We start from the raw sequence: 26,361 nt of genomic DNA on the forward strand, positions 1-26,361 counted from the left end.
GAATGAAAATTGCTGGTTGTAGGTAAGGTACTGTTATCTTTATAAGGAACTACAATATGGATTTGTATTGCTATCACATGAACACACACTTTCTTGCTGACCAAAGCTTTGGACATTGTTTCTAGTATTTATTGGCCAACTATATATCTTCAGTGAAATATCTATTTTAATGTTTTCCCTTTTTTTGGTCCATTATAACTGCATTTTCTGTATTATAAACATTGTTTTTTTTTTTTCTTTTAAGAGACAGAGTCTTGCTCAGTTACCCAGGCTGGAGTACAGTGGCATGATCACAACCCACCACAGCCTCAAACTCCTGGGCACAAGCAATCCTCCCACCTCAGCCTCCCAAGTAGTTAGGACTAGGACTACAGGCATATGCCACTATGCTTGGTTAATTTCATTTTTTGTAGAGATAGGGTCTCATGTTGTACAGGGTGGTCTCAAACTCCTGGCTTCAAGCAATCCTCCTGCCTTGGCCTCCCAAAGTGCTGGGATTACACAGGCAAGCCACCATATCCAGTCAGTTTCTTTTGTTTTCTATCATAAATTTTGTACTTTTAGTGATTTTGTTTGGTTCTGTGATTTATTTTGAGTAAGTTTTAAATTATGGTGTAAAGATGAAGTTGCATTTACAATATATAAGTATCATTATTGATACAGTTTGCCTGTGTCTCCACCCAAAACCTCATCTTGAATTTTAATTCCCATAATCCCCACATGTTATGGGTGGGACCAGCTGGAGGTAAGTGGATCATGGGGGGCAGTTTTCCCCATGCTGTTCTTGCGATAGTGACTGACTCTCATGAGATCTACTGGTTTTATAGCATCTGGCATTTGCCCTGCTGCACTCACTATGCTGCCCTGTAAAAAAGGTGCCTGCTTCTTTGCCTTCTGCCATGATCTTATGTTTCCTGAGGCCTCCCCAGCAATGCAGAACTGTGCGTCAATTAAACCTCTTTCCTTTACAAATTACCCAGTCTTGGGGTTTTCTTCTTACTAGCGTGAGAATGGAGTAATACAATTATCTCAGCATCATTTTTGAAAACAATTATCATTTTTCCATCAAATTACCCTGAAACATTTGTCAAAAAACAACTGATAACATTCAGTTACAACTCAGAGAAACAGAGAGCAGGCAAGAGCACTGCTCTCTATCCATGAAACAAGAAAACAGTTGGGAAGGCTTTAACTTTTCTTCAATGCACCAGATGTCTGAGGCCACAGAGCAAAAAAGCTATCTGGAAAACTAGGTGGTTGTAGAGAGAAACAAAGATCCAAGCAGTTGTTAACTGAGAGAAAGAATGCCAAATGCCATAGAAAGTGACTCCAGCGGGAAAACTAGACAACATGAAGTATCAGGTAGGTAACTGTGGCAGAGAGATAAAAACTATAACAAAATTAAAATGCTAAAAATGAAAAACACAGTACCATAAATAAAGATTGCCTTCCAAGTGTCCATTATTGTACTCAACACTGCTAGGAAAGAATCAGTAATGTTGAAGATATTTGCTTGTGTATTTGTGTGTGAGAGACACACACAGAAAAGAGAGAAATTTATTGGTTGACACTGGCTTCTTTGAAAGGAGGCAGTTTAGTAACAATGGCCTTTACTAGACAGACATGTTAGAAGGCAGTAGGAGAAAGGGAATGTGGCATCAGATATTTTCCATAAAAGGTTTGTTATTAATATTCATGTGGCAAATTGTAGCTGATGTCAAAGTAGTTATAAAGCAAGGGGAACACAATTCTCTTACAGCAATGTTGAGGTCTAAGAAACATATAAAACAAATACCTGGTAAGTACCATGCACATATACATACATAAACAATCAATAACTCACAAAACACTCACATATTTGCAACACTGCTTTTCAGTTTATGCAATTTATTTCTTGTTCTTTTTAAGCTTTTTATTATACTGAATGTCTATTAATCAATGTTACATTTCATTAAAAGTTTTGATATTATATATGAAACAACAGTTCTGATATAGCAATATCTAGATAAAGGCTATTACTTACCTTTCTTAAATTGATAGATTTTCCCCTTGTAACAAGCTCTGATATAAAATATGATCATTTGTTGAAAACTTTACACATTCAAAATTAAATTATCAAATATTTAATGAGATTCTGGGGGGGTGTGTGTGTGCGTGTCTGTGTGTGTGAAGAATTTCCTACATTTGTTAAAATGTCAGATTTCTGATGATATTACCTGTCCGATGAGGAAGACTTGGGAATAAAAGCCATGGTCATTCAGGATGCTGTCTGAGGTTTGTCGAATCTGACTTTTCTGACATACACTGATTTCAGATGTCCTGAAAAATCATACTCGTGAGTTTTATTAGGTGAGGGTTGTTGAGTTTCTGTCAGTATCAAGTATACCCAAACCTTTAGAAGTTCAGCAGAGAACACATTTATTTCCTCACTACAAAAAGTCCAACTGTGTACATGGAGGAGAAAACTCCATGCCACAGGGTCCTTCTCTGACCTTGGTTCCTACCATCTTGTATTTTCTATCATCAGAGCCTGAGTCCCAAGGTTTTCCTCCATTCCACTCTAATGAGGGATAGAAGAAAATATTGAGAATTTTGCTGATGTATTTAAGACCTGTCATTGACCTCCATATTCCACTAGCTAGAGAGTAACAATATGACCCCATTTATATGACAGAGCGGTTGAGAAATTTAGGCCAGGTGTGGCATGAGAGAGAAGTGAATATGATTACTAGTGAACATTTCAATAGTTATTATGTGACATATAGGGATTACCTCTATGTAAGTTAAAATGAGGGTTGACATGGCAGAAGAATTTCCCACATCCATTAACTTCATTTCTTGTTTAATATACTACGAGGTCTCCATCTTGAATGTATTTTCTGCTGTACTGACTTTTCATTAAAGTTTATCACACACATTATATTCTAGCTTTTGTCATTGTGTGATTGATGATGAAAGAGTTTTGATTGTTGGCACAAAGTTTTCACATTTTTATTACTTTCTCAGAGCTCTTCTGCAGCATGAGTTTTCTGAGGAGAGAGTTCACATGAGTATTTTCTATATTCATTATCTTTATAGGGTTTCTTTGCTGGGTGAGTTCTGTAATATCCATGGAAGACTGTGCTCTGGCTGAAAGAATGCCCATATAAAATACATTTCAACAATTCATCTTCTATTCTTTGATATTTGGTGGGGGCTGAAATTGTAGAGGAAATTCCAGTGCTATGTTAACAGTTTTCTCCTGTGTGTTCATTATGTATTGTGAGGTTTGATCTCCAGCTCAGAGTTCTTTCATATTCTTTATATGCATATGTTTAATCCCCTGGGTGGGCTTTCTGATGTTCTCTAAGGCTTGATTTTTGACTGAAAGTTTTTCCACATTTATCACATTTATAGGGTTTCTCCCCTGTGTGAGTTCTCTGATGTACTCTGAGATTGGATTTCTGACTGAAAGCTTCCCCACACTGATTACAATTATATGGTTTCTCCCCAGTATGAGTTCGCTGATGTTTTCTTAGGACCGACTTCTCACTGAAAGCTTTTCCACATTCATTACATTCATAGGGCTTCTCCCCAGTGTGAGTTCTCTGATGCCCTCTGAGATTTGATTTCTGCCTGAAAGTTTTTCCACACTCCTCACATTTATAGGGTTTCTCCCCAGTATGAGTTCTGTGATGTACTCTGAGGTTTGATTTCTGACTGAAAGCTTCCCCACAATGATTACATGTATAGGGTTTTTCCCCTGTGTGAATTCTATGATGTCCTCTGAGTTGTGATTTCTGACCGAAAGCTTTTCCACACTGATTACATTTGTAGGGCTTCTCCCCTGTGTGTGTTCTATGATGTTTCCTCAGGCCTGACTTCAGTTTGAAAGCTTTCCCACATTCATCACATTTGTATGGTCTTTCCCCTGTGTGAGTTCTTCGATGATTCCTTAGGCCTGACATATGGCTGAAAGATTTCCCACATTCATTACATTCAAAAGGTTTCTCCCCTGTGTGAGTTCTCTGATGCACTATGAGGATTGATTTATAGTTAAAAGATTTCCCACATTCATGACATTCGAATGGTTTCTCCCCTGTGTGGGTTCTCTGGTGTATTCTTAGGCCTGACTTTGCACTGAAAGCTTTCTCACATCCATCACATTGATATGGTTTCTCTCCTGTGTGAGTTCTCTGATGTTTTCTTAGGCGTAACTTCTCACTGAAGGCTTTCCCGCATTCACGACATTCATAGGGTTTCTCCCCTGTGTGACTTTTCTGAGGCCAAATCAAGCGTGAATTAACAGAGCAGGATTTTCCACATTCATTATACTCACAGGGTTTTTCCCTTATGTGAACCTTCGGATGTACACTGAAAGTTGACTGGTAGCTGAACGTCTCTGTACATGGGTTATAATCAGAGTATTTATCTGTTGCATGAGTTCTCTGATGCACTGGGAGGGTTGAATTATGGTTGAAACTTTTTCCATATTCAAAGGGTTTCATCCCTATATGAACTCTACGACATTCTCTAATGTGTGACTTTTGGCTGAAAGATTTCCCTCCTGTTGGAGTTTTGTGAGTGATCCTACAGAAACAATTTCCAGTATCATTAAACTCATAGTGACTCTTCTCTGTATGAATGTTCTGGGGAAAAATAAAGGTTGATTTATCATATTTGTTTTCCCCAAATTTATTGAAATTGTAAGATTCTCCTTTTGGGTAGGTACTGTCAGATGTAACAACGGCAGCCTTTTCAAGAAAAGCTTTTCTACTTTCATTATGTTCAAAATCTTGCCCTGAAGTCTGAATTGTCTGATACTGAATAACGTCCTCCTTATGACTGAGGGTTTTCACACTTTTATTATAAGCAAAAGATTTCTCTTGAGTGTTAGTTCTGCCATCCTTAATACTGATGAGCCATTTGTCACATACATTATGCTCATGAGCCTTTTCTTTTGAATACTGACAGTGTGGGGCCGTCGGGCTGAGACCCAGGTAAGCAGACCCCACAGTGTCACATTTACAAGGCATCATTCTTGCAGGAAAAATGTTTATGTCCCGATTATGTGGTTTTCCTGAAATTTCTTGCTCTGTAGTCAATAATTTATTGCTGAATAAAACTTGCCACAAATGTTTGCCTTGATTTTCTGGGCTCTTCTCTGAGATTTCATCAGGTTGGAAGTCTTCTAAAAATGATAAAATTAAACAAACTTTATGATATTTAACACATTTCTTATGGAATGGGACATATATGTGTATATATGCCCTATTATGTATTTGATTCCTGAGTTTCTGGCTCAGTTTCTCAACAATAAAGTAATTTCAAGTATATTCCCTATATTCCCTTTTTAGCTTAAATTTTTTTTTGTAGTAGAAAAAGAAATGGGAAATGAATATATGTCTGTATTTGGCATCTTAAAATAAAAATTTCAAAACTGAATAGAGAAGAGGATATAAATCAACAAAATGACTGAAAATGGTGTATATGTAAGAGCACTGGATCCTGGGAACAGGAAAATCAGAGAATGGGATGAATAAAAAAAAGATTACCAAAATGAAGTAGCTAACAACAAAAATCAATGGATTAGTGGTTTTATCTGAGACAGGGTTTGCCTTAGGGCAACCCTGTCTACTACTTAGTCTACTACTAAGGGTTTGCCTTAGTAAAGCTAGTCTAGATTCTTATACAAATATAAATTACAATGGTAGGATAATCATTAGCCTACAATAGTCCAGTTGAAGCTCCATTTCCTTTCTACATATCACAAAATAAATTTATAATGGCACCAATTTCCTCATGTTAGAAGAAATACTACTGTAGACCACATTTTAATTCTGTCTGTATTATCAAAGGAACACAAATGTGTAAGTGGAAGTATAAAATTGATGGGAGTTAAAGTCATTTTTCCACCTCGATTGGATTCACTGCTCTGCCCTAGCTCTGGTGACTTGGTTTATTGTATCAGGGTTGTTCAACAGTGAATCTTTTTTTTTTTTTTTCTTTTTTTTGAGATGGAGTCTCACTGTCGCCCAGGTTGGAGTATAGTGGTGTGATCTTGGCTCACTGCAACTTCTGCCTCCTGGGTTCAAGTGCTTCTCCTGTCTCAGCCTCCTGAGCAGCTGGGATTACAGGCATATGCCTGTAATTTTTGTATTTTTAGTAGATATAAGGTTTTGCCATGCTGGCCAGGCTGGTCTCAAACTCTTGATCTCAGGTGATCCACCTGTCTCGGCCTCCCTAAGTGCTAGGATTACAGGCATGAGCCACTGCACCTGGTCAATAGTGAATCTTTTTAGATCATCAAATCTTAACTTTTGTCTCTTCAGTTTGCTCACTCTTTTCCCTAAAACCAGCCTTGTCTTTGTCCAATCCTTAATTCTGTTTTCAATCTACTTTTTAACATTGCTAGTTTTTATCGATTGTGAGTACCTTAAGGATCATATTTTAACCTGGACTTAAAAACTTTACACGTATCCTTTATATTTATTTATCATAAATTTCTTGTGTATGTTTGACTGCTATTGCCCTACTGCTACCCACATTCCATGCAAAAATGTCAGCCCCAAGGCTTTAAATACACTGCCTTAGTGCCCTAAGAGATATTCAGGAAAAGAAGGTTTTACACTAACTGCAGGCTCATTACATGTTCTAGCTGTCACTGCAATAGCCCAAAGTCTTTTCTGCTCTAGTCTTGACAGTATATCACCAGTAAATAGTATATTGACAGTAACAGTCTTATATTCTTTCTCTGAGTCACTCTGCTTTTTAGCCTTAGACCTATGTAGATTCTAGATGCCCTTCAGGCAACGCAAAGCATTTCCCAAATTACATACACACAAAAGGCTTCTTGTGTCTTCCCACAAATGTAAGGAACATTTATTTACAATCTAAAAGTAGTTACTGTCTATATTATTCATTTTAACAAGGGATATATGGATAGTACTCATATATCTGACACTCATGATTTTTTAAGAAAGTTACCATCATTCAAATTAGGGAGTATTTTAAAACTTACCTCACGTGCACAGTTAAATGGCATTTTCTCTTTCTTAGTTGTACGTAAAATAATAGTTCACTTTTTAATCAATAGCATTATTTTATGCAGCTTTGTTCTCCTTTACAAAATATAACCTTCATTCTGATATACTTTATACCTCTCTGTAATATAAATGAAGACAGTGACTCTTAAAAAGCAATGTGCCTCAAAATTACCTCCTCTTTCCTACACAAGTGCTCAGTCCCAATGCTAACCTACACCTGATTATTCAAAAGTCTCAGAAATTTGACTTGGGTGTTTGCATTTAGGGATAATGTTTTTTGAATGAATCAATAAGAAACACCTCTCCCAAGTGGCTTTGAAGTTAATACACAATATTATTAAAAATACTTATGTGTTATATTGCATGGACTCAATATATAGAAGAGTAAAGCAGGGACCATTCTTTTTAGTGGATTATAATCCAGGTAGGAATGGAGCTCATTCAATAACTATGTGCTCTCTGGCACAGTGTTTCATTTCTTTTTTTTTTTTTTTTTAACACATCTATCCAGTAGATTGTGAGTTAACAAAAAGAAGAGATAAGGCATACACTAAAGGATTTCAAACTATACCACAGAAGTAGGAATTTAAATCAAAACTTTAAGTGAGTAATAGTGCTTTCCCCCTTTTTCTAATTGAGATTATCTATTTTATTCAGTTATTTTTATTGCAAGAACCACTTTTGGCTTTAAAATTTATACTAATATAGTTTTATTTTTATTACATCTTTTGCTTTGCTTAGTTTTCTTTGAAAACTTTCTCACTTTAAAAAACAATTATATAAGACTAATATAAGACTAAAAGTTTTTTCTAAGCACTGCTTTATCTATATCCCAAAGGTTCTAGTATGCATGTTTTTTACCTTTGAAATTTTCTGGATATTGGACAATTTTGATTTTCATTTACTCTTTGATTAAATATGTTTATATAGTCCTTATTGATTTTAAGACAGAGAGACTTTAATTCTTCTCACATTGTTTGCAATTTATAGTTTTACTGGACAATACTATCTTTACTTTGTGGAATTTATTGATGTTTGCACAAAATACTTTTATATTTTGTCAGTGTCCCATGGTCATTTTAAAATGGATTCATTCTTTGTTAAAAGAGTAGAGTTTTGAAAGCCACAGCAGATTCAGTTTTATAAAACATGTTATTTATAACTTCTAGAGCAGGATTCAGTAAACTTTTTCTGAAAAGGCCAGAGAGTAAATGTTCTCCGCTGGGCTGATCATGTGGTCTCTGTTGCAGCTACTCATTTCTACCTTGCAGCATTAGCACATAAATGAACAGCTATGGCTGTGTTCTAGAAAAATCTTTCCTGACCGAAATAGGGAGCAGGTAGAATTTCCCCTGTGTCCTCATTTGCTGAGCACTAGTCTAGGATCTCAGTTGTGATTCTCTGGTTCCGGTATGAAATCAAAAAGGTAAATTAAAGGCTACGCTACCTATATGTTTCCGTATTTCCTCGGAACACTTGTGGTTTTTTGTTTTATGAAACCCGGTAATTTAGTACACAAATATTCAAAACTCTTAAATATATTTTAAAGTTGTCTACTTTTAACATATCCTTTCAAAACTGTCTACTTTAGCATTATCAAAATGCCCTTTCTTTTCTCTATTTTTTGACCTGAATTTAACTTTAGTGTTAGTTACTGAGTTCACAAAAAGAAGAGATAAAGTATAGGATAAAGTATTCCAAGATTATGCGATAGAAGTAGGAATTTAAAGCAAATAAAACCTGAATTATTGTACTTTATTGCCTTAGCAATTCCTAACTGTATTTTGAACTTCTCCAATTATTTTTTAAATATACTTCTTTAACAAAATCTAATAGAATTTTCTCCTAATAGGCGCATTTAATCCACTTACATTCGTTGATATGGTAAATATGTTTGTCTTAATCTATGTTATGCCAGGGATTTGCATAGGTTTTGTAGAGACAAGAGTTGATACAGCAGGCCTGAGACTGCTACTCTTAGAAAGACTTTCTTATTAGGTTTGCCCTTGGCTGGCATCTAGAAACAAGATTCCCATAACTGCTGAGGAGCTCACTGTGCCAGCCCTGTACAAACAACATGATAGAGAACACCGGTTTTCCATCTCAAAGTCTGGATTTTTGGTGCATGCTAGACAGAGGGTGTCTACATGGTTAGCCCGCAATAAAAATCCTGGGCACCAATTCTGGGTAGACAACATTTACATGGGTTTTCGCAATTCCTTGCTTAGGGAACTGTGCTTGGGGAACTGTATGAACTCTCAGAAACTTACGGTTTGTTTCCTATGAACTTTGCCCCATGCACCTTTAATCTTTGCTGATTTCTCTTTGTATCTTTTCACTGTATATAATTTAACCATTATTATGACTATATGCTGAGTTCTGTGAGTCCTCCTAGTGAATCAGTGAACCTTCTGCTCATTGAATTCAGTAACTCACCTGGGGAGTTCCTGCTTAGAAATCCTTTCTCTTTCTCTAATAACCATGGATCTTCTCCTTGTTCCAATGTGAAGATCAGTTCTGGTTTTGTAAAGCAGTACCCTATAAATGGGAAATAATTTAGCATTTGCATTAGTTGTATAGGTTCTACTGTTTCTGAATGTGAAAAAGCTACAGTTTCAGAAGGGGCATATTCAGGGTGCTCACTGGACCTTCTTTGAGGAAGTAACCAAAAAAAACCATTTTCTTTCTTACTTTTTTTTTTAGCAACACGGTCCCTTTGTCACTCAGGCTGAAGTGCAGTGGTGCGACCATGGCTCACTGCAGCCTCAAACTCCTGGGTTCAAGTAATCCTCCTGCCTCAGCCTCCTGAGTAGCTGGGACTACAAGTGTGCACCACCATACCCGGCTAATTTTTAAAAGTTTTTTTGTAAAGACAGAGTCTTACTATGTTACCTAGGCTAGTCTCAAACTCCTGGCCCCAAGCAATTATCTCACCCTGGCCTCCCAAAGTACAGCGGCGTGAGCCACCACACCTGGCCAGAAAACATTCTCTTATTCTCATAAATGGTCAATCTCCTTGAACCCCTAAACTGCACACCTAAATAACATACAATTCTAAAATGGCCAATGTCTTGGGTGTCAAGGAAGATATTTCATGAGGACTTCCATATCTGGCTGTAACAGGGTAAAAGAAACTGACTTGCTGCTCCATAACAGACAACTAAAAAACCAAACAAAATATAAAAAATGGTAATTAGGTTTTAGCCAAGAGGCAGTGCAGACAGTGATCCTTGAAAGTAGAGAAACAATGAGGTGAGCCCTATGATTATCACAGGCTACTTGTGAGAGAGTTGCCAACCCAGAGCAGAAAAAGAGAACACCAAAGCAGAGGCTGGCAGACTTGGTAAGCTGATGTGACAAAACTGGATGTTTAAGGAATCCCTGGCAACTAGAATTTGTGGGAGTAAATGCCAGTGAAGAAAGAGCTATACTGATATAAAATGCTGGAGATCTGCAGAAGGGTCTCCTGAGTACTGACTTGTACAAGCATATAAGAAAATCACTCAAGGTTAGGAAAAAACCAGTGAAAAAGAATAGGCTGAAAAATCACTACAGCGGACACAAAGGTAGGAATGATCATTCATACCTAGTAATTTTTTATTGGGTGCTAGATATTGTGAATTTTACATTGTGAGTTGCTAGATTTTGTTGATGATAGACAACGAGCATCACCAACTAGGGTAGAAAAACCTCCTAATTAATGACCAACAGGGTAGAATAACCAGAAGGGTACTGCTTTAGAAGAGGGACCAAATTAATTCTAGACTAAAGTGAGCTCTGAATCCAACACAACAAAGCTTAAAGTGTATCTTGAAATGATCGAACTAATTCCAAGTAACTTAACTACATCCCAGAAAAGGCTCAGAAATACGTAAAAGAATACAACAAAATCTAGCAACTCACAATGTAAAATTCACAATATCTAGCACCCAATAAAAAATTACTAGGTATACAAGACTCTTATCAAGGAAAAAAATCAATCAGTAACAACCAAACAAAGAAATGGCCCATATGGCCAGGCACAGTGACATCTGTAATCCCAGTTATTTGGGAGGGCGGGGCAGGAGGATTGCCTGAAGCTGGGAGTTCAAGACCAGCCTGGGCAACACATAGAGAGACTGGAAAATAATAAACAGAGTTATCTGTGATCTGTGGTTAAATAAATTTGTAGTCTAACATATATGTAATCAGCATTCCAGAAGATAAAAAGGAAAGGGAGAGAAAATTTTGAAGCAACAGTGGCCAAAATTTGCCAATTTTAATGACCTATATAAACCTGCAGATCCAAGAAGCTAAATAAATGCCAAGAGGAAACATAAAATCACACCCATATACATTATAATCAAATTGCTAAAACCTGCTGAAAAAAAGTAAATTTTATGCAGACAGAAAAAGACATAATATGTGCAGAAGAACAAAGAAAATTAAAGCTGACTTCTTGTTAGAAATTTTACAGTCTGGAAGACAATGAAGTGACACTCTTAAAGTACTGAAAGAAAAAAAATCAACCTAAAATTCTATACTTAGCAAAGATGTTTCAGCCAAAAAAAAAAAAAAAACTGAAACAATTTATCAGCAACTGATGTGTATTACAAGAAATGTTAAATTTTCCTGACAGAAGAAAAACGGTACTATGAAAATTTTTGATTTATATAAAAAAATTTATAGAGATAAAGAGCACCATAAACTGGAAAAAAGAGGATGAAAATAAAATATACTTTTCTCATTCTTGGAATTTTCTTTAAATAGAATATTATCTTTCTTTTTTTTTTTTTTTTTTTGAGACGGAGTCTCGCGCTGTCACCCAGGCTGGAGTGCAGTGGCTGGATCTCAGCTCACTGCAAGCTCCGCCTCCCGGGTTCACGCCATTCTCCTGCCGGCCTCCCGAGTAGCTGGGACTACAGGCGTCCGCCACCTTGCCCGGCTAGTTTTTTGTATTTTTTTTTTAGTAGAGACGGGGTTTCACCATGTTAACCAGGATGGTCTCGATCTCCTGACCTCGTGATCCGCCCGTCTCAGCCTCCCAAAGTGCTGGGATTACAGGCTTGAGCCACCGCGCCCGGCCGAATATTATCTTTCAAGTTATCTTTTTAGACAATATTATTTATTATGGGTTTCATAATATATAAACAGCATACATAAAGAGAAATTCTGCATAATGATAAAGGGAATAATTAATCAAGAGGATATAGCAATCACAAATGTTTTTCCATCTTATAACACTACTTCAAAATACATAAAGCAAATCCTGATGAAACTGGAAGAATAACCAAATCCACAATTGTAGCTGCACAGTAAAACTCCTTGCTCAATAATTTATAGAAGTAGATTACAAATAAATAAGAAGGAGTACAGAAGACTTCAAGAATATTATCAACCAACATGACCTCCATTTATAGAACACCGATCCAAAAGGAAAACACATATTTTCAAATACATATGAAACATTTAACCAGGATAAATCGTATCATGGGCCCTGAAATGAGTTTAAATAAACTTTAAAAGGATTTAAAAAAATCTTGCTCTCCAAATAGGAATTAAGTGAGAAAACAGTAATAGTAAAAAAAAATTTTCAAAGAGTCAAAAATTTAAAATAAAAAAGCCATGTTCTATTAGAAATATGGAGTAGAGGTATTTCCTCCTATCTTTTCTGGTAAGTATAGCTAAAAACTATGGATATTATATATTTAAAAACATAAGATGCTGAAAGGTGGAGAGAAGACAGCAGATTGTTCAGGGACCTCAGGACTTAAGGAATGACAATGATATATTCCCAATTAGAAGCTGGAGAAGCTGGCAACAAGCAACATGAATGTGGAGACAGAAAAAACAAAACAAAACAAAACATAAAACCCAAAACTTGTACTCTCAAACCAGAGGTTCAGGAAAGAGGCAGCCTAGCAAGACTGAAAACTTTTAGACAACGACTGTTCTTATTTCAGCCAAACACAAAATAAAAAATACATTCTCCACCTCTACTGCTGCCATGAAAGGCCACGTGGGGAACTCAAATGTCTGTGCTCACCAGGCTGGAGGAAGGCTCCCTTACCGCTCCACCAGGGACATGTCAGAGAGGGCTGACTGGGGGCTGAGACATGTCTCCAAGCCAGGCAGTGACAAGGTCCCCTGCCCCCCAGTGTCAGTCGAAGCCCCATGGGGAGCAGTAATGAGGCACTCCGGATCCTCCCATGCAGGGTATTATCAGTGAAGGCAAAATGGGGATCTTGAACTGCCACTACCATTCAGCAGTAATGACAACCCCTCCTCCAGGTGCCGACAGAGGCTGAACAGGAAACCTGGACTTTCAGCCCACCTTTCAATAAGGAGGCAGCACCCCCCACCTCCCCTGCCACAGTGGTGTCAGAGAATGCCTGCTACAAAGACATAGATCTTATAATTTCCAAATAGGTTCAATCTAAAATCACTTGTCATACTAAGATCTAAGACAACTTCAACTTGATTAAGCAAAGACAATCAATAGATGCCAACACTGAGATGGCACATAAGTTAAAAATATCTGATAAAGTCTTTAAATAAGCCATCATATAAATGTTTAAATAAATAGTAAGAAATATGAAGCAAAAATAGAAAGTCTCAGCAAAGAAAGAGAAGATCTATGAAGTAGATATTTTAGAGTTAAAAAATACTCAGTGGATGGGTTCAACAGCAGAATAAAGAAGACAGAGGAAAGAATCCATGAATTTTAATATAGAAGAGTAGAAATTACCCAATCTGAACAACAGACAGCAAACAGACTAAAGCCACAGGGACCTGTAAGACTATAACGTAATATCTAACAATTGTGTCACACAAGTTTCAGGAGAGGAGAAGAGGGCGGGGCTGAAAAGCATTAGAAGAAATGATAGCTTACCAACTTAGTGACTACCATGAGTTAAGGGATTGTAAAAGGAGTTGGGCTGACTTTATATAAAGGGGTAGGACAAAGCTCTTTGTGGTGACTGAATAGTTCTGCTGACTTGACTGTAGTGGTGGTTATACCAATCTATACATGTGATAAATAACACAGAACTATACACCTGTTGTGCCAATGTCAACTTCCTGATACTGACATTGTACTACAGTTGCATAAGATGTAATCTCTTGGAATATTGAAGCATTTAGGATTTAAAAACTGCTGTCTTAGGCCAAGTGCGGTGGCTCATGCTTGTAATCCCAGCACTTTGGGAGGCCGAGACGGGTGGATCACGAGGTCAGGAGATTGAGACCATCCTGGCTAACACGGTGAAACCCCGTCTCTACTAAAAAATACAAAAAATTAGCCGGGCGAAGTGGCGGGCGCCTGTAGTCCCAGCTACTCGGGAGGCTGAGGCAGGAGAATGGCGTGAACCCGGGAGGCGGAGCTTGCAGTGAGCTGAGATCCGGCCACTGCACTCCAGCCTGGGCTACAGAGCGAGACTCCGTCTCAAAAAAAAAAAAAAAAAAAAAAAAAAAGAAAAGAAAAGAAAATTAGCCAGGTGTGGTAGCGAGTACCCGTAATCCCAGCTACTTGGGGGGCTGAGTCAGGAGAATGGCGTGAACCCAGGAGGCAGAGTTTGCAGTGAGCTGAGATCGCGCCACTGCACTCCAGCCTGGGCGACAGAACAAGACTCTGTCTCAAAAAAAAAAAAAAAAAGAAAAGAAAAAAAATTGTTGTCTTCTTGGCAGACTGACATGTAACATCACTCTGTATCAACAATTTTCTGTGCTCTGAAGTCTCCTTTATCTGATATGAACATAGCCAATCCTGCTTTTTTATGGTTAATGCTCCATGGTCCACCTTCTTCTATTCTTTTACTTTCAATCTACCTATTATTTTTGAAGTGAATTTCTTGTAGATGGCATATATTTAGGTGAATTTTAAAAACCAACTCTTTCAATCTGTCTTTTAATTAGTGTATTTAGACCATTTAATGTAATTATTGATATGCTAGGGCTTTAATCTGCCATTTTATTTGTTTTCTGTTTCTTCCCTTGAATTTTTATTCATTTTTTCCTGATCTCCTCTCCTGAACATTTTTTTTTTTTAGAATTCAATTTTTTACTTATCTATGTTTCTAAAATATTTTTGAGTATACTACGTAAGTTGTTTTTTAGTGGTTACTCTATATGTTAAATTATATACATATTACTTATCACAGTCCACTGTGACAGAGGAAATTAAATATTTCCTCTGTATACACTGAGAACCACATCAGAGAATGTTACATTTTTCCCTTCAACCATCAAACGAAATTAGAAAACCCAAGAGGGAAGGCAAGTATATTGTATCTCCCAGCATTTTTAGTCTTTCCATTGTTCTTTCTTCCTTCCTAATGCTTGAAAGCTTCCTTTTATGATTTCTTTTCTGTTCCAAGAACTTCCTTCCTTCCATTCTTTCGGGGTAGGTATGCTGGCAATAAACTCTTAGTTTCCCTTCATCTGAGAATGTCTCAATTTTCCCTTCATTTCCAAGAGATACTTACACTGGATATAGAGTTGTGTTAACAATTCTTTTCTTTCAGCACTTGAAACATGTGTTCTCTGTGGTTTCTAATAAGAAATCCACTGGCATTCCAATTCTTTTACCCCAAAAGCAATATATTGTTTCCCTTTTGTTGCTTGTCAGATTTTTTCTTTATCTTTAGTTGTCAGAAGTTTCATAATTATGCTTCTTAGCATGAATTCCTTTGGGTTTATCCTGTATAGAATTTACTCAGCTTGTTGAATCTCTAGGTTTATGACCTTTGCCACATTTGGGAAAATTTTAGCCATTATTTCTTTGAATTTTTTTTAGCCTTTTCTTATGGGATTCAAATTACACAAACATTAGAGATTTTCTTTCAGTTTCTGGGGCTCTGTTCATTTTTATTCAGTCTAGTTTTTTCTTTGTAAAGAGTGACTCATTTCTATCGTTCTGTCATAAAGTTCAGCAATTCTTTTCTCTGTCTACTCTGCAGCTGTGCATATGTAATTACTTTTTAAAAAAGTTTTACTTTAGAATAACTTAGATTTACAGAAAAGTTAAAAGGATGGAAAGAATTCTTGTATACCTTGCTCCAAACTTCCTTCACTGTTACCGCCTGAAATTACCACAGCAGTTGTCTCACGTAATATCAGAAATTCCAATGGCAGTTTTTTCATAACATAACATTATGAAATAAAGTCTACACTTTATTCAGAGCTCCTTTTTACCTAATATCTTTTTCCTGTTTTACAGCTTCATCCAAGATTCTACATTACATTTAGTCACCCTGTTTCCTTAGGCTCCTGTAAACTAAGTGTTTTGAGGTATTTTGGATCACCTTGACAGTTTAAAGGACATTGTAGAATGTTCTTCAGTTTTGGTTTTTCTGATGTTTTCCTCATAACTGAAGTGGGGTTATGTATTCCTGGGAGAAAGACCACAGAGGTAAAGTGTCTACCATTCTCATCACATCTCATCAAGGGAATAGGCCATCAACAGACTTATCACTGATGATAACTTTGATCACCAGTGGAGGTAATAGATGCCAGGGTTTTCCATTATAGTTATTCCTTTTCTCCAGTATGCATATTATACTTTTTAGAAGACTGTCACAGGCACAGCTCACTACAGCAGTGGAGAATTATGCTCCACTTCCTCGAAGAGGAGTAACTACACAAATTATTAGGAATTCTTCTATTTGGGAGATTTTCTATTCTCTCTTATTTATTCAATTATTTGTATCAATATGGACTCACGAGTTTTTCATACTTTGGGTTATAAACCAATACTATGTTGTTTATTTTATTGCTCAAACTGTTGCAATTTTGGCTACTGGGAGATCTTTCAGTTGGCTCCCCTGTTCTTTGACGTATCCCCTGCTATGGTTTGGGTATGGTTTGTCCCCATCAAAACACATGTTAAAATTTGATCCTTAATGCAGTGTTGGGAGGTGGGGCTTAGTGGGAAGTGTTTTGGTCATGGGGCTGGATACCTCATGATAAGATTAATGCCTCTGACATGGTTTGGCTGTGTCCCCACCCAAATCTCATCTTGAATTGTAGCTCCCATAATCCCCATGTGTCATGGGAAGGACCAGGAAGAGACAATTGAGTCATAGGGACGGTTTCCCCCATCATATTCTCGTGATAGGGAGTTAGTTCTCACGCGAGTTGACCGTTTTATAATGGGCTTCCCCCTTCACTGGGCACTCATTCTCTCTCCTGCTGCCCTGTGAAGAGGTACCTTCCACCATAATTGCAAGTTTCCTGAGGCCTCCCCAACCATGTGGAACTGTGAGTCAATTAAACCTCTTTCCTTTATAATTACCCAATCTCAGGTGTTTCTTCACAGCAGCATGAGGATGGACTAATACACCATCCCATGGGGAAAATTACCCAATCTCAGGTGTTTCTTCACAGCAGCATGAGAACGGACTAATACACCATCCCATGGGAGTGAGTTCTTGCTCTCACAGGAATGGATTAGTTCCTGTGACAGTGAGTTGTTTAGAGAGACTGGCTTCCTCAGTTTCACACTCTTGCTTCCATGCAATTTCTTTGCACACGCTTGCTCCCCTTCCACTTTCTGCCATGAGTTGAAGCAGCATGACGTCCTCACCAGATGAAGCTGTCTAATTTGGGACTTCCCAGCCACCAGAACTGTGAGCTAAATAAATGTTTTTTCTTTTGAAATCACCCAGTCTCCCGTGTTGTGTTACAGCAACACAAAACAGACTAAGACAGAAAACTGGTACTGAGGAGTGGGTTGTTGCTTTACAAACACCTGAAAATGCAGAAGTAGCTTTGGAACTGGGTAATGGGTAGTGGCTGGAAAAATTTGGAGGGGCAGGCCAGAAAATGTCTATACTGCCATGAATGGAGCATTAAGGGTGATTCTACCTTAAGGGTGGCTCAAATGAAGACAGGAAAACAAAGGAAAGTTTCAAACTTCTTACAAATTGGTTAAATGGTTGTGAAGAAAATGCTGATAGAAATATAAACAGTAGAGACCATTCTACTAAGACCTCAGATGGAAATGAGGAAGCATGTATTACGAGCTGGAAAAAAGGCCATCCTTTTTACACAGTACCAAAGAAGGTGGCTGCATTGTATCCATGCCTCAAGGCTTTATGGAAGGCAAAACTTAAAGAGTGGTGAACTAATATAACTGGTGGAAGAACTTTCTAGGCAGCAAAGTGCTGGAGAAGCTGCATGGTTACTTTTAACAGCTTATGCTGGAGTTATAGTAGCAAAGGGATAATGTAAAGATGGAATTTATAATTAAAAAGGAAGCAAAGTGGAAGGAGTACTGATACTCTAGGACCAGGGTGGAAGTCAGTTTTTGGTGATAGGAAAGAGTTGCAGGTTTTTTCCATAGTGGTTAGTTAGAGTAGGGCAGTTGTCTAAAATTTTCTCTTTCTGGGTGGTTGCATTCCTGTTCTTTTGTCTAGAGGAAGCAGACTTTACTTGGGACTTTTTTTTTTGTCTGTGCCAATTGGTGTTTCAGGCTGATGCATTACGCAAAAATAAAACTGAGAAAGAGGTGTCATTTCTTGGGTTCCAATGTCCCTAGCCTGTCTGTTTCCTTCTCTCACTGTTAAGTCTTCTTATGTTTTTGCATATAATGACTAGCAGTTTTAGCTGTACTTAAGGAGAGGAACAGGAGGAAGTATCTCTAATCAATCTTATTTGGAACCATCAGTCTCTAAAACGTTCATATTTAAGAACTGCCTTTTAAATTTACTGTAATCTTTCAATATGAAAAACACGTATGTAGTTCAAAAATCCAAACTGTATAAAAAGGTATATTAAAAGTCCCACTTCCATTCCTGTTCCAATCACTCACCTCCCACCTGCTGTATTTTATTACTTTCTGATTTTTCTCCCAGTGTTTCATTTTTGCAAGTATCAACAATCACATATATTCCTCTCTCTTCTTTTCTTACTCAAAGATGGCTTTCTATGGACACCATTCTACTGCTTTCTTTTGACTTAATATTTACGGAATATCACTCCTTATTTGCATATAGGCTCTCACCCATTGTATGGTTGCATAGTCTTCATTTGTGTGTAGAAGTAACATACTTTTAGCCAATTAGTCAATGACGTACATTTGGGTTGTTGATAGTCTATTGCTATTACAAACAATGCTGCAATGAATAACCTTGTGTATGTATCATTTTGTGTTTATGCAGGTATTGTTGCTGAGTATTGTATATGTTGCTGAGTAAAAACTAACGCACCTGTAATTTTTTTAGTGCCAAAAAATTACATTTCTTAGCAGATATGGTTGATTACTATTTTAGTTAAAACCCTCAATGATTACTTATTGCTTAAAAACCAGAATATAGCCTCAATAATATATATTCACTTGGTCCACTTTCACATCTGTACCATATTCCTTCTTGCTTTCTTTGTTGCAGGTGTACTGGTTCTTTTTCAGGACTCTGTACTCACTATCTTCTCTTCTACCAGGGGTCTTTGTGCTTGTACTTTTATCTGCTTGGAATGTTTATATTTCCTTATTTAGCTTATTCCTAGACTTCCTTAGAGCTATTCTCAAGCACTGCTTATCTTTTTCTTTGAATTTGAAAAGTTTCTTTAAAAAAGTAAAAAGAGTTCAGTGAACCCTTCCCCTCATAGATCCTTTACCCAGCTTCAATAAATATCCAATATTTTAATAGAAAGGTTTTCTTGGCCTCAGAAACTCTTCAAATCACCCTATGAAAATTAAGGCTGTGCTATTAAGTAACTTGAGAACTGCACTGGTGTCTATCAAAGAGTGGATATTAAGTAAACAGTTGTTAAGTTTTAATTGCATTTCTTTGGTCTCATACTGTATGATTGAGTGTTCAATCAAAGAAGAAGAAATATGTCTTCTAGACATAAATAAGAGACATGTCTTAGTAACCCAATATGCAATTTGTGTGATGCAGCTAAAGCAATGCTGAGTTTTTATGGCACTAAATGTGTACATCAGAAAAGAGGAAAAGTCTCAAATTAATAGTCCATGATCTCACATTAAAAAACTAGACAAACAGCACAATAATCCTAACAGAAGCAAAAGTAAAAAGTAGAAATCAATTAAATTAAAACCAAAAAAACAAAAGAGAAAAATCAATGAGAGAAAAAGCTGGTTGACTGAAAAGAGCAGTAACATTGTAAAACCTCTAGGAAGAGTGAATAAAAAAATAAAAGAGAGAGTAAGAAGACAGAAATGACCAATATAAAGAATAAAACAGGTCTATAAATACAGATCCTAAAGACATCAAAATGATAATAATGGAATGATCTGAACATTTTTGCACATATAAACGTGACAACTTATATAAAATGGACTAATTGTTAGAAAAGCAAAAATACCACAATTCACCTAATAGAATTAATTTGAATATCCATATATACGACTTAAAGAAATTGATTTGTAAAACTCCCCAAAAAGAAGTCCCTAGGCCCAGATGGTTTCACTAGATAACTCTACCAAACATTTAATGAAGAATAAATACCACTTCTATACAACCTCTTCCAGAAAATTGGAAGGAACACTTTCCAACTAATTTTATGAGGCCAGACTTATGCTGATATGAAAACCAGACAAAGGTAGTACAAAACTACGGACCAGTTTCTCTCATAAATGCAAAACTACTTAACAAAATATTTCAAATAGAATCAAACGATAAATAAAAAGAATTATATGACATTACCAAGTAAGGTTTATTCCAAGTATGTAAGGCTGGTTCAATATTTGAAAACTAGTCAACAAAGTCTACTATATTAATGGAGTAATGAAGAAAAATCATGTAATCACAGCAGTATATACATAAAAAATATTCAACAAGATTCAATATCCATTCATAGTCAATATTCTCAGAAAACTAGGAATACAGTAGAAGTTCCACCATTTGATGAAGAATATCCACAAAGGACCTGCTAGGATCATTTGGTGAAAGAGATGTTTTCCCCTGAAGGTTGGGAACAAGGCAAGGATGACTACTCTCACCACTCTTACTCTACACAGTACTAGAAGTCCTAGCCAGTGTAATATGGCAAGAAAAGGAAATAAAAGGCATACAGATTAGAAAGGAAGATAGTAAAATGACCCTATACATAGATCACATGATAGCTTATGTTAAAAAATCAGAAGGAATCTACAAAAAGCCTTCCTAGAAAGTTCAGCAAGATCTCAGCATAAAAGAACAAACATACAAAAATCAATTACATTTCTATAAACTAGCAACCTTTGCATGCAAACAGAAATTTAAAACACAATGCCATTAACAATTATCCAACCAAATGAAATACTGAGGTATACATATAACATGTACAGGACTTTTACATTGAAAACTACAAAACACTGAAGCAAGAAATCAAGATCTAAGTAAATGGAGAAATATCTTGTGCTTATGGATTATAAGACTTAAAATAAGACTCAAAGCAGTGAAGATGTTAACTGTCACAAAATTGAAAATTTATAGCTTTAATTCCTGTCACTCAATAAGATTTTAACATAATGAAATTATTACAATATGTATATGCAAAGGCAAAGTAACTAGAATAGCTAAAACAATATTGAAAAAGAAATATAATGTGGGAATATAATAGTCTCATACAAGTACAGTCAACTGATTTTTGACACAGGTGAAAAAGCTAGGAAGGGTAATGGTGCTGCATGGAGCAAATGGATATCCATAGGCAAAAAAAAAAAAAAATTATCTCAACTTACACTTCATGCCCTATACAATAATTAACTCAAAATGCACTATCATTAAAATGTAAAATATACTACACAATTTTTAAAAATAGGAGGAAATCTTTGGTCCAAAGACTTAGTGAAGAGTTCTTAGATACAAAATTTTTACAAAACTGATAAACTGGACTTCACCAAAATTAAAAACTTATGCTCTTCAAAACATCCCATGAAGACGACGAAAAGACAAGTTACAGATTGGTACAAAAATGTGCAAACCACACATCTGATAAAGAACTCATATCTAGACTATCTAATTTCTCAAAAGTCAATGGTAAAACATACAAACTTCCAATTAAAAAATGGACAAAAGCCATGAACAGACATTTTACTAAGGATACACAGATGGCATGTGAACACATGAAAAGATATTGATTACCAGTAGCCATTAGGAAAATGCAAATTAGGATCACTATGAGATATCACTATACACCTATTCAACCACTAATATATAAAATAGCAACAATGCCAAGAACTAGAAAGGATAGGGAATAACTGGATCCCTCATACATTGCTGGTAGAAATGCAAAATGGTACAGCAACTCTGGGAAATAGTTTGGCACTTTCTTAAAGAATAAAACATAACTTACCATACAATCCAACAATCACACTCTTTGGTACTTATCCCGGAAAAACTTATGTTCACAAAAAATCTGAACATGAATGTTCACATCAACTTTGTAATAGCCCCAAACTGGAAACAAACAAAATGTCCTTGAATACGTGAATGGCTAAACAATGACATTCATATAGTGAAATACTACACAGCAATAAAAGGAATGAACTATGGATACGCAACAACTTGGATCTCAAGAGCATTTTGCTGAGTGAAAAAGGCAATCTCAACACATCAAATACTGTATGATTCCATTTATATAACAGTCTCAAAATGACAAAATTATACAGCTAGCAGATTAGCAGTTAGCAGAGATTAGGGACAATGTGAGAGACAGCATGGGTGTGACTATGAATGAGTAGCACCAAAGAGATCTTTGCACTGATAGAACAGTTCTGTATTGCAACTGTGGTGGTTACACCAATGTCCACATGTGATAAAATGGCACACAGCTATTCACACACATTGTGCCAGTGTCTACTTCCTGGTGTTGATACTGTAGTACAGTTATATAACATGTAACCTTTGGGGGAACTGAAGGTGAGGACACAGTTTTTGCTAATTCCCATAAATCTATAATTATTTCAATATAAAAAAAGGTTTCTTAAAATATATGCAAAAAATTAAAAACTGAAAACATTTTCTCTTTAAAAAGAGAAGCGAGAGATAGCAAGAAAAAGTCTGTAAAACATATATCTAATAAAGGTCTGAACTTCTTCGACTAAACAAACAAAAATACTAAAAACTAAATGAAACAAAAATGAGCTAAAGATTTGACTGGTCACTTGAAGATTTATGAATGGCTGAAAAGCATATAAAAAGAGGTTCAATGTTGTTAGTCATCAGGAAAATGCAAATTAAAACCCAACTAGAATTGTTAAAAACAGTAAAATTTTCCAAATAATGGTAACCAAAGAGTAATGAGAACTCACAGACATTGTTCATGAAAATGAAAAACTGTGGAGCCAGTTTGAAAACATTTGGCAGTTTCTTATAAAGTTATAGACAGATAAACTTATCAGAAGACCTGGCAAGCCCACTCCTAGGTACTTACACAAGAGAAATGAAAACATGTTGACACAAAGACTTGTATGTGAAAGTTCACAGCAGCTTTATTCATAAAAGCACCAACTGGGAAAAAATTCCGTATGCTGACCAACTGATAAAGGATAACAAATTGCAGTATATGCCCACAAAGGGACACTACTTAGGATAAAATAATAAACCACTTATACACACATGTGCATGAGTTTCAAAAGCATTATGCTAAAGAAAACCAGACAAAAGGGAGTATATAATTTATGATTCCATTTATATGATATTGGAGAAAAGGCAAAATTATTACAATCGAAAGCAGACAAATAGTTGCCAGGGGTTGTGGGGGAAGGGATGGAGGGAGGGGACTCACTGCAAAGGGCTACAAAGAATCTTTTGGGGGTGATAAAAAGATTCCAAACCATGATTTGGATTGTGGTAATCAACTGTATACATTTTTAAAAACTCATTGATTTGTACACTGAAAGGTGCTGAATTTTATTTTCTGTTAAATACACCTCAATAAAAGTAACTAATATAAAAAAGGAAAACCAGAATTGCACTGTAGAGGGAGTCACACGGTACGGTACGGAGAGAGAGAAAGAGAGGAGAAACAGAACTGCCCTCTGGAGGGAACCTCATGGTAAGCTGTGCTCACCCACTGAGACGAGGTGGCTGTAGTTCTCCAGCATCACATCTCTGTACAGGGTCCTCTCAACAGGGCCCATGTGCTGCCACTCCTCCTGGGTAAATTCCACAGTCACGTCCTTGAATGACACTGATGCCTGTAACAGTGCATTTCTGATTAATCTGAGTGTTCAGAATCAGGGAAAGGAAAATGTTTTCAGAAACTAACTCATTATGTTTACTGTTGAGAATTTAAAACAAAATGCTACAAGGGATTATTATTATGACCCTAATTCTGCCTTATTCTTTTGAAATGCATAATTAGCACAAATATTTGTTCTCATGCTCTCATTTGTATTTATTTTAAAATTATACACATACATTCTTATTTAATATATTGAGGAAGCTTAGTGCCCTTTTAGGTAAAATTATTATAAATATGATTCCTGCATACGTTTCCCATGGTGCAATCTTGGCTGACTGCAACCTCCACATTCCTAGGTTCAAGCAATTCCCCTGCCTCAGCCTCCCAAGTAGCTGGGACTACTGGTGTATGCCACCACACTGAGCTAGTTTTTTGTATTTCAGTAGAGATGGGCTTTCACCATGTTGGTCAGGATGGTCTCGATCTCCTGATCTCATGATCCGCCTGCCTCAGCCTCCCAAAGTGCTGGGATTACAGGTGTGGGCCACAGCGACCAGCCGGGAAGTGAATCTTCACAGGAATGAAAATCTGTTCATTATTATCTCATGCAGCTATACACACAGATGTGGCATGATACATAACACAAAAAAGCTCAAAAAGCTAAGAAAAAATAATTAAAAGAAATGAACAAAGTCTCCAAGAAATATGAAATTATATAAAATGGCCAAACCTAAGAATAACTGATATTTTTGAGGGAGAAGAGAAAAAAGTCTAGAAAAATTATTTGAGGAAATAACTGAGGAAAACTTCACTGACCTGGCTAGATATTTACATATCCCAATGTAAGAAGGTCAAAGAACTCTTGGAAAATTCACGGCAAAAAGATCTTCACCAAAGCATACAGTCATCAGGCTGTCTAAAGCCAATATGAAGGAAAGAATTCTAAGAGCACTAAGATAAAACCATCAGGTAACCTATAAAGGAAAATTTATCAGACTAACAGCAGACCTCTAAGCAGAAACCTTATAAGCAAGAAGGGATTGGGGGTCCTATCTTCAACCTCTTTAAACAGAGTACCTGTCAGCCAAGAATTCTGTATCCAGCAAAACTAAGTTCCATAAATAAAGGAGAAATAAAGTCATTTCAGACAAACACATGCTGAGGGAATTTGTCGTTACCAAACCAGCACCATGAGAAATGCTAAAAACCTAGAGGAAGTGAATAAATTCCTGGAAACATACAACACTCTGAAATTAAATCAGGGAGAAATTGAAACCCTGAATAGACAACAAGTAGAGAGATTGAATCAGTAATTAAAAAATCTGAAAATTGCCAACAACAACAAAAAGCCTGGGACCAGAAGGATTCACAGTTGAATTCTACCAGATATTCAAAGAACTGATCCCAATCCTGCAGAAACTATTCCAAAAGACTGCAAAAGAGGGAATCCTCCCTAAATCATTCTATGAAGCCAGTATCACCCTGCTAGCAAAACCAGGAAAAGATACAACTAAAGAAACAACAGACCAATATCCCTGATGAACATAGATACAAAAATCCTCAACAAAACACTAGCTAACTGAATACAATAGTACATCAAAAAGCATATCATGATTAGGTGGGTTTCACCTGAGGGATGCAGGGATGGTTTAACACATGCAAGTAAATAAATGTGATACATGACATAACATAACAAAAAACAAAAATCACATAATCATCTCAATAGATGTAGAAAAAGCATCTGACAAAATCCAGCATACCTATATAATAAAAACTCTCAAGAAACTAGGAAGACAATTTTTCCATGGACCAGCGGTGGGAGGGTGGGGATGGTTTCAAGATTAAACTGATCCACTTCAGATCATCAGGCATTAGTTAGATTCTCATAAGGAGCACGCAACCTAGATTCTTTGCATGTACAGTTCACAATAGGGTTCGCTCTCCTATAAGAATCTGATGCTGCTGATCTGACAGGAGGTGGAGCTCAGGTAGTAATGCTTACTGGCCTGCTGCCCACCTCCTGCTGTGCCGTTCCATTGCTAACAGACCAGTACCAGTCAGTGGCCCCGTGGATTGGGGACCCCTGACCTGTTTAATGGTGCTGGTGAAAGTGGCAAGCCACATGTAGAATAATGAAACTGGATCCCTATCTCTCACTTTATAGAAATATCAACTCAAGATGGATCAAAGACTTAAATCTGTGACCTGAAACCATAGAAATTCT

General features: G+C 36.6%; 1 protein-coding gene across 8 annotated transcripts in view; it reads right to left on the reverse strand.

Moving 5' to 3' along the window:
* LOC105498993 (zinc finger protein 782) overlaps positions 1 to 26,361 on the reverse strand; it is a 51,003-nt gene that overhangs the window by 19,542 nt on the left and 5,100 nt on the right. For 3 of the 8 annotated variants that reach the window (XM_024786768.2, XM_024786767.2, XM_071077481.1), the window contains 3 exons: positions 24,024 to 24,150; positions 9,462 to 9,563; positions 4 to 5,170 (listed from right to left, as the gene is read on the reverse strand). In XM_024786768.2, coding sequence (XP_024642536.2) covers positions 3,315 to 5,170; positions 9,462 to 9,563; positions 24,024 to 24,150 — 2,085 coding nt within the window. In that variant the 3' untranslated portion in view covers positions 4 to 3,314. The other 5 variants (XR_003013434.2, XR_003013433.2, XR_003013435.2 and 2 more) reach the window with 4 other exon arrangements.

The sequence above is a fragment of the Macaca nemestrina genome, chromosome 14 (genome assembly GCF_043159975.1).
Source record: "Macaca nemestrina isolate mMacNem1 chromosome 14, mMacNem.hap1, whole genome shotgun sequence".
Classification (NCBI taxonomy): Eukaryota; Metazoa; Chordata; class Mammalia; order Primates; family Cercopithecidae; genus Macaca; species Macaca nemestrina.